At 36.5% G+C, this 14,077-nt stretch overlaps 1 protein-coding gene across 5 annotated transcripts in view; it reads left to right on the forward strand.

Moving 5' to 3' along the window:
- Positions 1-14,077, forward strand: part of UBR2 (ubiquitin protein ligase E3 component n-recognin 2) — a 92,518-nt gene that overhangs the window by 16,590 nt on the left and 61,851 nt on the right. For 4 of the 5 annotated variants that reach the window (XM_004673484.2, XM_004673485.2, XM_012722511.1 and 1 more), the window contains exons 3-4: positions 6,046-6,124; positions 7,878-7,991. In XM_004673484.2, coding sequence (XP_004673541.1) covers positions 6,046-6,124; positions 7,878-7,991 — 193 coding nt within the window. Of the gene's footprint in view, positions 1-6,045; positions 6,125-7,619; positions 7,625-7,877; positions 7,992-14,077 lie in introns of those variants that run through there. The other variant, XM_012722505.1, reaches the window with a different exon arrangement.

The raw sequence follows: 14,077 nt of genomic DNA on the forward strand, positions 1-14,077 counted from the left end.
GTTGTCCCACCATTCATGGATACTTTCTTCTGTATTTTTCCATGCTTTTTCCCATTTGCTTTTCAGTTTTGAAGCTTTCTTTTTATATATCCTCAAGCTCAGAAATTTTTTCCTCAGTGTGTCTAGGCTGTTAATAAACCCATCCCAGGCATTTATCATTTCTGCTGCAATGTTTTTGCTCTCTTGCTTTTGTTAGGTGGGGTAGTGGGGGGTGTTTGGGAGGAGGGATTCTTTTTCAGGATTTCCTCTCAGTTTACAGTGTTCATTTTGTTCTTGCATATTGTCTGCCATATCCATTAGCATATTAATCCTAGTTGTTATAAATTCCAAGTATGAACATTTCAGTATTCCTGCTATATTCAAGTTTGGTTTTGATCCTTGCCCTATTTTAGTTGGGATAGGTTGGCTAGAATTAGTTATTTCTGTCCTCGGGTCAGTCAGGCTGTGATAAAAGTATTAGATCAGGTTCTGATTTGTTTACTCTGAGGCAGATTTTGTTAAGAACAGGATTCTCTGGAATATTTCAAAATGGCTTTTTTCCATCTTTGCCTGCTGGAAGCATGAGAGAATTTTTCTGATACTCACTGTGAAAACTGAACTGAACTCCAGGAAATAAAATTCACCCAATGATTGGGGCCCTTAGAGAAAGCCTCCAGCAATTTTTTTTTTTAAAGATTTATTTATTTATGCTTACAGAACTGGAGTACAGGCCAGAGGTAAGCTGTGTGAGGCGTCACTAGAGACAGAGTGGAGAGCAGAACAGGCAGATGTACTGAAACACACGGCTGAGGGGAGCAGCAGGCTGGTCAGGAGAGGTCTGCTATGCCTTGTGGGTCAGCTCCCTGGTGGGGGATTGAGGTTGTGCTGCAGTAGCTTCGGAGAGCTTCATAATGTGGTGCTTTAACCAGTTGCACCACCAGGGAGAGCCTTTGTTCAGCTTTTTACTTGTTATAACAGAGTGGTAACCTCTGTGCTTCTTACACAACTGGATGTCTGTATTTTTCTTTTTTTTTTAGATTTATTTATTTATTTAGACATACAGAACAGAGGTACAGGGCCGGTGAGAGGATTCATCAGAGACAGAGTGGGGAGCAGAACGGGCAGATTGACGAAATACACTGCTGAGGGGAGCAGTGGGGGAGACAGGAGAGGTCTGCCATATCATGTGGGTCACCTCCGGGGTAGGGGATCAAACTTGCACTGAAGTGGCTGCGGCTAGCTTGCCACTAGTGCTGCATCCTGGCCCATTGCACTAACACAGAGGTCCCAGTCTGCACTTTTTTAAATATAAAAGTCTTGTAATATCTGATGATAGCTTTAATTAACATATTTATCTACCCATACATGAAATGTATTGTTTTTCTCTGGTCATCAAGATTTTCTTTTATCCTTGGATTTTAGAAGTTTGACTATGCTATGTCTTTTATTCTTTCTATTTATCCTCTTGGGATTCCTTGAGTTTTTTGATCTGTAGGTTGTCTTTATCCAAATTTAGGAAGTTCAGTTTATTCTTCAAATATATTCCTGCCTCTTTTTTTCATTCCTGGGATTCCAGCGGCACAGTAGTATAATGGAGAAAAGCTAACTAGTACAATAGTGTGTGCGTGTGTGTGTATGTGTGTACATATTTAGTTATTTTATAAATATGTGTAAAATTAATGCATAAGTGGAATATGAGTGTATTTACAGATAGTATATGCTCAGAACATTTTAATGAGGCAACGGTGATCCAGAGAGTTTGGAGATGGAAATTTTTAACAATGGACTTTTAACAAAGCCCTAAGATCTCAGGGTTCCTTGGAATTTTTAACCAAAGTGACATGCCTTTAATATAGCAGTTAACAACTAGTATTATAATTTTATAGAGTTATGTTTTTTCTTAATTGTTGGGCTGCTTGGAGACAGGCTTTCCATTTCAGTAAATTATATTTCATATTACATATGATAAAATGTACACTTATATTACATAAATATTAAAGATAACATAACGATATCTGTTACATAAAATAGGAAGATAGTAGCACCTCAGATTGATTTTTAAAGATCCAAAAAATGTTTATGAGGGACAAAGTAAAACAAAGTCATTCAAAATAAGAATATAAATTGTGGAGAAAAACATTTTGGTAAAATGTATGATGCATCTGAAAAGGTAATTTAGCAACTTCGTATCTGTCAAATAGAATTTCTGATAGAAATATAAGGGACAAAAAAAGATGATGCGATTAAAAGTGGGTAAAGGATTTTTTTCTTCCTTGTGAATTGTATGATGTGCAGATACATCTTTCCATTCAGTTGGGTATCTTTGTGTGTGTGTGTGTGTTTATAGTAGTTTATTTTTACATCCTTTTGTTTTAGTCCCCATGGACTTCCCATCACCATTTCACCCATGTGCCATCACAGTTCTCTATAATCATTAACATTCTTTTCAGTTGTAGTCCCCATGGACTTCCCATCACCATTTCACCCATGTGCCATCACAGTTCTCTATAATCATTAACATTCTTTTAAAAAAAAAATTAACACTGTGATTCCTTACTACTAGCTACATCTAGCCAGAATTTAAATAGTCTTCATTAATTCATAGATGTAAATTCAAAATTCCCATACTGTTACTCCTATGCAACTCCTTACCTTCCTTTTTCACTTATGTAATGAAGAAACCAGGTAACTTATACCATGGAATTTTCTATATTCCACAGTGGACTGATAATGTTCCCATGATGTTGCTTAACATGTTTCTCTATCCCTTTATTTAAACAGGTAATTAGGTTTGACTAAACGTTTGGGAATAATAGCATCATAATTGTTGATGTGTGACTTCTACATTCTTACTATGAGGTGCACATAAAGCTTGGCCGTGTCTGTTTAAGACTGCTTAGTGGAGTTAGATGCAGCCATTAGGTCTCCAGCGGCCCTTTCACCTAATGCTTTATTATTCACCGTAGTCTTTGATCTTGATCAGTATTTCACTGGGGCAGACAGTCTTACTCATTAGCTAGACTTTCATAAGAGAAACACAGTCCTTCATCAGTTCTTTGATAATTTTGAGATAGTTTTTATAGGAAAGGCAAGATGAATACTTGATTCTTTCTAGAAGGACACTTTCTTAGTAAACCTACAGTGAATGTAAAACTTAATGAAGCACCTTTAGATATATATGCTACTGTATCTCTTGAGCAAGACAAGGGTGCCTCCCTTATTGCCACTATTTAATACCTTGTCAAGACTAGAAGGAAAGAAAAAGAAAACTTTAAATATTAGAAGGAAAGAGATAAAGTTGTATACTTGTTTATGGGGATGGGAGGAGAAGCACAACAGAATCAATATTTGATTTGAGTTTATCAAGGCTCAAAACTCTGTACTTTCTTTTCATCATTCTTAAACAACTAGAAAATGAAATTTTAAAAATATATGCATCATTAGAATAACAACACCTAGAAAGTACCTAGATACTAATGTATCGAGAATACAAAGGACATCCAAAAAGACTTTTAAACCTTAGTAAAAAATTTAGAAAATAGTGATGGCACTGCATTATGAAGTTCTCCGAAGCCACTGCAGGATGAGTTCAATCCCCCACCAGGAAGCTGACCCACATGGCATGGCAGACCTCTCCTGACCCACCCACTGCTCTCCTCAGCAGTGTACTTTGTCAATCTGCCTGTTCTGCTCTCCACTCTGTCTCTGGTGAATTCTCTCACCCACCACAGGTCTGGCCTATACCCCATTTCTATAAGCATAAATAAATCTTTAAAAATATATATATAGAAAATAATTATGGGATGTGGTCATTTACTCTTGCAAGAATTTTATTACTAGGCCCTTCCTGGTGTTGCAACAGGTTAAAGCACAGCACAGCAAGCTAACTGCAGCTGATTCAGTGCAAGTTTGATCCCCAGCCCTGGAGGTGACCCACATGGCACAGCAGACCTCTCCTGTCTCCCCTGCTGCTCCCAGCAGTGTACTTCGTGGATCTGCCTGGTCTGCTCTATGTTCTGTTTCTGGTGAATCCTCTCACCACCCCTGAACCTCTGGCTTATACCCCAGTTCAGTATGCACAAATAAATAAATCTTTTTAAAAAGTGTATTATGGCCCTCCCTGGTGGCGCAGCGGGTTAAAGCACAGCACTGAGAACTAAAGCCACTTCCGCATGAGTTCAATCCCCGCCTGCCCCGGAAGTGACCACATGGCACGGCAGACCTCTCCTGACCTGCCCGCTGCTCCCCTCAGCAGTGTACTTCGTCGATCTGCCTGTTCTGCACCCCTTCTTTGTCTCTGGTGAATCCTCTCACCACCCCTGAGCCTCTGGCCTGTGCCCCAGTTCTGTATGCACAAATAAATAAATCTTTAAAAAAAAAAAAAGTGTATTACATCTGAAATTCAGCAATAAATTTTAAGTAAAGTGTCAAAATACTAAATGATACATGGAAGTATAAAGAATAATTTATGGATAGCTTAGTCTACCAGATACTAATAAAACCTGCAGAGCTGTAGTTATAGAGTGTGGCATGGCATAGAATAAACAAAAGAGATCACTCAGGCATACTGGAGACCTTAGACATAGACCTAAGAATATGTGGAAAATGAATATAAAAGTGAGACCACAGTCAGTAGATTAAGGTTAGATTGTTTGGTAGATAATATTGGGGAAAATACTATATTTGAAAATAGTATGTGTGTAAATTTCATTGCATCAGAATAGGAGTTCTGTTTAACAGAGGGGATCCCATGGGCAACATCAATACACAAATTACAAATGAGAGACAATATTTACAGTGTTTAATATAGCCAAATGATTGATATCCTCTAGATTTTACAGCGACCCTCCTGCAAATAAACAAGGTAAAGAAAACAATTATGACAGGAAAAAGAAGGGTGAAGGACGTCGACAGCCAGTTACAGAAAAGACAATCCTAAATGTGGAATTACTTGCATATTTTAGCAGAGAAATGCAGTTAAAACAATTAGGTATGTTATGTATGTTAGGCTGTCCCATGTTAGAAAACTAGATAAATTCAAGTGTTGATGAAGATGCAAGGCTGTAAAAACCCTCACTTACTAGTGTGGCATGTGTAGCTACTCTGACAGCAGTGTGGCATTCAGAATAAGAACTTACATTTATAATACCCCAATAGCTGTCTTCTTGAGTGTATGTGCCAAAGAAATTTTCAAACAGATCCATAAGTAAACACCTATAGGAATGCTCATGGAACTGTGATTTGTGCTAGAAAGGCTTCCTGGGCAGGGATAATAGAGGTTAAATGTTTTGGATATATGTCATAGTATATAATAGAGAGGTTAGAAGTAGTAGTCAGATATACACTAACAAAATGATGGGTTGTACCACTGAATTGAAAAGTAAAGAACAAAATGAGATGTAAAACAGTAATATTTATATACAGAATAGACTTAGCATTCATTAAAATGCATGTATTCAGAAACATCATGTAAGGACACATACCCACTTTGTTCATCACTTAGGATGTCTCCTGAGCACTGTGTCACCCTCAGGTACGCAGACCTAGAGAGGAGACGTATCAGTCTGCATCTTAAGGTCACTCAGAATGTTTAATTTTCCCTTTATTTTGTGACATTTAAATAGAAATAGAAATGTTGGTATTTTTATCGTATCCTAGTTGACGTGGTGCCTTGCCTGGAGTGCATTCATACCACTTTTAAAGCACCCCATCTAAAGGGAGTTACTTGAAATCTCAGATATCTTAAGAATTTATACAGATTTTAAATTCTACATACATCTGAGCATTTTAATATAAACTATGATTTCCCAAAATCTTTTGGAAAGTTACTGTCTTAGCAATATTTGCTTTTTCCTACCTAATCTGCATCCATTATGAGAAACAGGTTCTTAAACTGAATTTCATTAATCAAAGATCTAGTAGATCTTTGGGAATATTTCTTTTCCTCTATCACCAAGACACTTCACAGTTCTAGCTCTTCTGGGATGGATTCCAATTTGAAATACTATGTTGTGAAATATACAGTTATTTTATGATGCTCTGATTTTTTTTTCTTTAACTTTACAGAGACTGTGCAGTTGACCCAACTTGTGTTTTATGCATGGAGTGCTTTTTGGGAAGTATTCACAGAGACCATCGATATAGGGTAAGTAACATCCAGATATTAACCACACCCACTGTTGAATTTTATACTAGACACTTTTTCTGCCTTTTTTTTTAATTCCAAGATTTAACATAACAATGGAGGGAGAGGGTTCAAACATTGTGGCATTTAAACAGTGTTAACCCTGTGATATCAGTATAAAGAAATGAATTATGAATCCAGATTTCTGGAACACCTAGATCAAGGACAACATAGATGTCATATCCTTTACCATTTTGTTTTCAACTGAATTGTTTTTGTTTTGCTAATTTTTTTTTAATGTTTAGTTCTTCATAATTCCAGGTTTATAAAGATTATCAAAAGTTATGATAAAAGTATAAGAAGGTTTGAGCAAGGGAGAATGTGTGGGGGAAAAGAGTAAGTAAAAGTGACAATATTATTTAAGTTCTGTATATTAGTTATGTTTTATGGAATATTGGTCATTTCTTAATTAAAGAAGCATCTTCCACAGCAAAAGACCAATCTTCTTCCTTAATTTTTTCCATTGCTGTAATACAGTCACTATGTTTCCCAAAATCAATGTGTTTGCTTTCAAGTTAGGGAAACAGATTATTCTTAACTCTGTCCTGGTTCCACTTTTGGAAATTGAAAACAGTTATGAAATTTAAAAATTAAGGAATTGTAATTAGCTGGCACTTTTCACCCTAACCTCAAATTAAAATGGTAGAGAAAGAATATTATAGTCGTGTTGCTAATTTAGGAGCTGCTGGCTCAGGAGTCATCTTCCTGTTTGTATGCACTCTATGTGAGTGTTGTTAGTAATGAACTAAAACAGCTGCAAAATTGGGCTCCTTGTATTTTTGGATATTTTTATTTTTATAAATCAGTAAGAGAATCCCAGTTTCTAAGTAGCTATTTTGTGTCTTTAGTGACCAAAGTAAATCTGTAATTTATAGGGTCAGGTTGCCATTTTCTAAATGGCTGATTGTTATGTTTCTTGGAATATATCTTTGCAGCGCCTGACAATAATTGTCACTCATGGGGTAGCGCTAATGACATTGTGGTGTATGACACACTTTATTTGGGCAAACTATCATAGAGCTCATTCTGAAATTTGCTGCATCTTAATACTGATTCCTAAACTCTTGCTTACTATATTGTAGGAAAAGCAGAATTTCAGTCTACCAGTTATTAACTAATATTTTGTCTTGCCAGATTCCTTGAATCATTGCCAGATCTTAGGGAAGTATGAAAACCTCACAGGTGGTAAAGTTTCTATGACCAGGCAACCTACTTTCATATTTCCTGAGCTTGCTTCTTCTCAAAGAATGGCTGTTCTGAATGTTAGAAAAGAAAAGTAAATGATTTCTGCAGTTTTTATTGGTCACTTTCTCTAATACAGCTGCAACACTCTTACTAAATTTTTCTAGGAGACAGCAGCTACAGGAATCTTTGTAACCTGCTGGCATAGATACCGGCATGATACCAAGTCAGTCAAAATCCCCAGGAAATCCTTCTGAGCCTCCTAACTATCAAAGTCATGTAGGTGGGCTGTTTTGCCTCTTTAAAATGTTTATAGTTGACTAGATCTTTAGCTTTTTTTATTTTGAAATATGAAATTAGCATTTGAGCATATTTAAAGTAAGCCCTAAAATAGTGAGAGGTTTGGTACTTAATTTTATCCCTTCAAAGCAGTTAAACACTTCAGCATTGTTATCATTAGCATTTGATATTATTTATAATCTGGTAACCCTCAGTAAATACTTATTGACAAGATACTTTGCTTTTTTTCAAGATGACAACATCAGGAGGTGGAGGTTTCTGTGACTGTGGTGATACTGAAGCTTGGAAAGAGGGCCCTTACTGTCAAAAACATGAACTTAACACCTCTGAAATTGAGGAAGAAGAGGTAAAAACACTTTATAAAGTTTTAAGTAAATACTGTTTTAACTATCAGTTTGAAATATTTTCAGAAATGGAAATTAGGTTATAACATGAGAGGTGGATAAGCAAAATAGTTCTGTCGCCAAGTGTACTTTGAGAGTTGTTTGCATTTTGTGGGTGTCACATCATTGCTAGTAATATATACTTGAAGTTTTGGGAATTCAAATTAAATTTAATTCTGACTTTTTGTTTGAGGTTTTGCTTTAAGCATATTTGGTATTTTTTGAAGCTCTCATTTATTAATGGAGGGATGGTTTTTCCTTCATGTGTAGACCAGTTACTTAGTTGGTTTTTGTATATTTGTGTTGAGACTAAGAGCTTGAGTTTATAAGCCAGATACCTTTCTTTTCTATAACCCATGTATGAGAGCCAATCCTAATCATCATCTGGTAAATCAGTGCTTTTGGATATGTGCTGGAGCCAGGCTCAGTACAAATACTTCCTCCAGCTGCAAATATGTGCTTTTAAGAATTGTTGATTCTGTTTTTTTTCTTTCTCTAAGTGATACTTGTGATGTAGTGAACTCTCACTAAATAAATGAATCTGATGGTGTTGATGACATTTTGATGTTTGCTTCATAATTCTTATTTCATACTTTATTTTTAAATGGCTGAAAGGTGAGTACATCTAAATTACTCCTAGATTTTTAGTGGGGCTTCCATCACATACCTTGTAGGTTTCAAATACATCGACAGAATGACCAAGGTTTCATGGTGTAGAACAGGATCTTTTAGATGGTACTTTACTATGTTTTTGACACATCCCCATTCATGTAAAAGGGTTCCGTGCTCTGGAACCATTTTAAAAAAATTAAATTTTGTTTAATTTGACTTGTGCACTTGGTCTGGGAGTGAGATGCCAGGATGTCAGGGTTTCAGATTTCAGATTTCACTTTTATTAGCAAGTCCAGTATTTATTTTGTTTTTTATTTATTTATGCATACAAGAACTGGTATACACGCCAGAGGTCTGGGGGATGAAAGGATTCACCAGAGATAGAGTAGGGAGCAGAACAGGCAGATCTACTGAAAATAAACTGCTGAGAGGAACAAGGGGTGAGACAGGAGAGGTCTGCTGTGCCATGTGGGTCAGCTCCTTGGCCAGGCATCAAACTTGTGCTGCAGAGGCTGCTGATAGCTTCATAATACTGCACTTTAATCCATTGCACCACAATGTAGGCCCAGTATTTAAAATCTCTTTAATATATTGAATTAGAGTTCTGCATATAAAAATACAAACAAGACAAAGGTATATTTGAAAAAAACTGAAAATCAATATAAAATTTTAGGGTTATGGGAGAAAATTTTTGTACCATGTATCCATACAGCCCCAGTATCTGCAATACATGCCTTATAACTCAACAACAAAAAGCCCTATTAAAAATGGACAAAAGATTTGAATAGTCATTTCTACAAAGAAGATATGTTGCATATGACCAAAAAAAAAAAACAAAACATGAAACATGCTTAATATCGGAGTCATTTAGGGAATTGCAAATCAGAATCAGAATGATATACCACTTCATACACAATAAGATAGCTATAATCAAAAATATGGAAATAGCAAGTTTTGTTTTGTTTTTTAAAAGATTTATTTATTCATAAAGAACTGGGGTATTGGCCAGAGATGCGGAGGGTGAGAGGATTCACCAGGGACAGAATGGGGAGCAGAACAGGCAGATCTACAAAGTACACTGCTGAGGGGAGCAGCGGGCGGGTCAGGAGAGGTCTGCCACGCCATGTGGTCACCTCCGGGGCAGGCAGGGATCGAACTCATGCGGAAGTGGCTTAAGCTTCTTAGTTCAGTGCTTTAACCCACTGCGCCACCAGGGAGGGCCGGAAATAGCAAGTTTTGATAAAAATGTGGGGAAACTAGAACCCTCATACATTGCTATTATAATGCAAATTGATTCCATGCTATAGAAAACAGTTTAGCTGTTCCTCACAATGTCAACATAGAGTCACCAAATGAACCTGTGATTTTTCTCCTAGATAGATATCCAAAAGAATACATGTACATTAATGTTTGTGGCAGCTCTGTTCACAATAGCCAAAAGATGGAAAGAGCCAAGTCAACCAGTGAATGAGTGGATAAACAGTTTGTGATAAATGTAATATTATTACTCAAGCATGAAAGGGAGTGAAATACTGAATGCTACAATATGGTTAAGCCTTCAAAACATGCTCAGTGAAACAAGCCAGACACAAAAGGTTACATACTGTATTGTCCCATTTATATGAAGCATCAAGCATAAATAAATCCAGAGCTAGAACAGACATGTGATTGCAAGGTAGGGAAGAAGAGAATGGAAAAAGAGTGCTTAATAGGTAAAAGCTTTAATTTTGAAGTTATAGAAATGTTTTGGGACTAGATAAAGATGATTTTTATAAATATACCAAATACCATAAAGTGGTTCATTTCAAAATTGTTAATTGTATGTTCTTTGAATTTCACCTCAACAAATTATTTTAAAAGTTTTATGACTTCTCTTACCTTTTCTTAGACTTTTTTTTTTAGAATTATGTTTAAAAACTTAAAATAGTTTTCTAAGAAAAATTGTGACTGCCTGCAGTTACTCCATTGACTAGCCTCATGCATGAATTAGTAGGGTAGTTATCAAACAGTGCAGACTTCACGAAACTTTAAGATGCCAGCGAGATCACCTGACTGACTAGTCCTTCCTGGGGAATATGGACGCTAGAAGCTGACAGAAAATAAAACATGAAAATACTGCCATTAATTCCTGTCTAACAATTCAGTTAAAAGAAAGGAGGTCTTCAGGATAATACCATTAAACATTAAAAAGATACCTTTGTGGTGAGCTTACCTAGTGGATGCTCAGTTCATACATATACCAAGGTTTTCAGTACTTTGTTCCTGAACGAGAAGAAAGCTATTGCATTGGGAAGTATATTTTTAGTCTGTCACAGAATTGTTTTTATTGAACATAATCTTTGTTATATATTCAGTTTACATCTTAAGTTACAAAAAGCTGATAATGAATTTCTGTAGGGGATAATGCTTAAAAGTTCTTCAGGTATTTTCAGCTCTAGGAATTTGGGATGAAATAGTTATCTTCCCAGCAAGCCATATCTTCCTGCACTCTATTACTGGCAGCACCAGAAGTTAGAATAGTTTTGATATTTCCTTTTTTTTTTTTTTTTTTAGTATTTATTTTTAACATCATTCTTCATCTTGTGCATTGTTTCATCTCAGTTATAATAATTTTTATATTTCTTAAATAGTTTAACAAAATCAGTAGGATGGATAGTGTTTTGTAGTATGTGAAAATTATGTGAAACTCAGAGTTCAATGTCCACAATTAAAATGGTAATGCTTGTTTATGTCTGTAATTGGTTTCCCATTATAAGAGCAAGATTGAGTAGCTGTGACAGAGAACCTATATCTTGTAAAAACTAAAAGACTGACTATCTGGCCTTCTTACAGAAAAAGTTTAACTGACTGCAGGTCAGAAGCACTATTAGAAGCACTCACTGTGTTTATTACACTAATTTCTGCTCATCTCCCATCACCACAGGAAATGCCCGGTCAGGTTTCCAAATGGCCCTTGGGCTTGGGAGTGAGTAGAGAGGTTGGTGGGATGGTAACTCTTCTAGTGTCTCCTTTGTTGACCTTTGTGAGAACCGTAAGAAATTTCTTCCCAATCTCTGCGTTAGGAAATGTATGTTATACTTCTCTTGATGTGATCTGATAATTGTGTTTCCCTTTGTCAAGGCTTCTGGTAACAGAGCCAAATGTTGGGGAATACAGCCAACTGTGTCGAAATTATCTTCAGTTTATTTTCCTCTCACCTGCTTGATATACTTTGTATATCTGTTTTTCTCTCTTTTTTTTTTGTACGTATGTTTTTCAATAATTATTATGCTGCTTGTTTGCTTAAGTAGCTATAATTATTTTTGGGATAAATTTTATTTCAATAACAAAATATTAACTGAACAACCTCAGTGAATTTTAGTAATCTGAAATTTTCACTTAACAGTGCTGCTCTCATCTCAGTTGAATGCAGAGCAGTGATTATTAACAGCTAAATATTGTTCCTAGCATCTCATCTAAGTTTCAGAACATTCCTGTAAGATAAGTACTGCTGTTACCAATACTTTATAATTGCAGGAGCTTGACTTTAGAGAGATTGAGAATCTTAAGTGCCCCATAAGTGACCAGGGTTACACCTCAGTAGTTCTGCCTCTAGTAATGGAACTCTGCCAGCACATTATACTGGTTTTAAAGAACATTTTTAGCGTTGGAATTGTTTTTTAAAGTTCCTAATAATAAAAAAGTTAAAAATAGCATTTATTTTTTATAAGTTAAAATGTGTATTGTTAGGGGCCTCCCTGTTGGCGTAGGAGGTAAGCCTCATCACTATCATGTTATCGCTGCTATACGTCCTGGGTCCCCAGCCAGGGAGCTGACCCCCATAGGGCACTGCAGACTTGTCTCACCTGCTGCTCCCTCAGCAATGTATTTCAGTGATCTGCCTGTTCTGCTCCCCACTCTGTCTATGGTGGAGCCTCTCACCACCCCTGCACCTCTGGCCTCCACCCCCTAATTCATCTATGAGTAAATAAATAAATAAATAAGAAAGTATTGTTATTCCAAAGTCAATTTTTGAAATAAGTCAGGGTTAATGTAGTTTTACCTACTATAGAGAAAATCCTTGTTCACTCCTTATTTTTCTATATGACAGTAGTTAAAATCTTGTAACATATGCTTACATTTAAAAATCCAAGTATTACAGAAGTGTATTACATAACAGGTTAAGGTTCCTCATAATTGGGCCCTCCCTGGTGGCACAATAGGATAGGATGCAGCACTGCAAGCTAGCCACAGCTGCTTCAGTGCTATCCTCGCCCCTGGAGGTGATCCAACTGGCATGGCAGACCTCCCTGTCTCTCCCACTGCTCCCCTCAGCAGGGTATTTCATCATCTGCCTGTTCTGCTCCCTGTTCTGTCTCTGGTAAAGCTTCTCACCACCCCACACCTCTGGCTTGTATCCAAGTTCTGTACGAATAAATAAATAAATCTTTAAAAGAAAAAGTTCCCCATGCCCTCTATGGTAATGCTGACAACTTTTTAAGCAGCATGCTTTGTGTTCTTCTGGTTTGAAAGAATAAAACAAAATTAAATCTGTGACAAATGCTTACATTCTCTAACATAAAATGTAGTCCAAGAACTATCATTTTGAGTCATAATTTCTAATACCTGTTAGGCTTAGCTGATTATTTACTCATTCCAACTGACATACTGTGATTTTGAGCAGACCTCTTTCCTACCACTTACTTTACCATTGTGAATGAGTATATTTTTACAACCTTGCCTCTCCCTCCACACTGCAGAAGTAACTCTTAATCAGTGACCACTTTTCAAGAAGTTAAATTGTATGTGGAAGAATCTGTGTTCCTACGTCTGTGTCAACCCCAGTTTCATAGTTGATGATACTAAATATGTAATATAACACATTTAGAGTGTTTTTACATTCCTATTCAAAGAAAATGGGTAGTTACATATTTTTCAAGTGGAAAATATCTCTAGCAGGTCCTGGAATTTTGTAGAATAGTTTGGATACTACCGCCTTGGATTCCGTTTATTTTTACATCATTTTGTGCATTTTTCCATCTCAGTTGCAGTTCCCTTGGGTTTCCCTTCACCACATCACCCATGTGCCATCACCAATGTCCAGTGCATTTCCCTCCCCCCACTGTTTTTGATCCCATTCCCCACTCCACCCCCACAAAATGTCTCTGCGATATAGCTGTTCATCATTATCACTATTTTCTCGCCTGTTCCATTATAAGAGAAGCTATCCAGTATTTTTCCTTTTCTTTCTGGCTTATTTCACTAAGCATGATCTTTTCCAGCCCCGTCCATGTTGCTGCAAAAGACATGTGTTTCTTTTTCTTGGTTGCTGAACGCTCACTATTTTTTTAATCCCTTGAAGGTACCTCTGTCTACCGAAGAAATAGTAATAAATCTTGCATCAAAAAAAAAAAATTGATGAACTATATAGTCTGTTGGAACAGTTGTGTAAGAAGTG

This window comes from Condylura cristata, unplaced genomic scaffold (assembly GCF_000260355.1).
Source record: "Condylura cristata isolate star-nosed mole 26May11 unplaced genomic scaffold, ConCri1.0 scaffold00001, whole genome shotgun sequence".
NCBI classification, from domain to species: domain Eukaryota; kingdom Metazoa; phylum Chordata; class Mammalia; order Eulipotyphla; family Talpidae; genus Condylura; species Condylura cristata.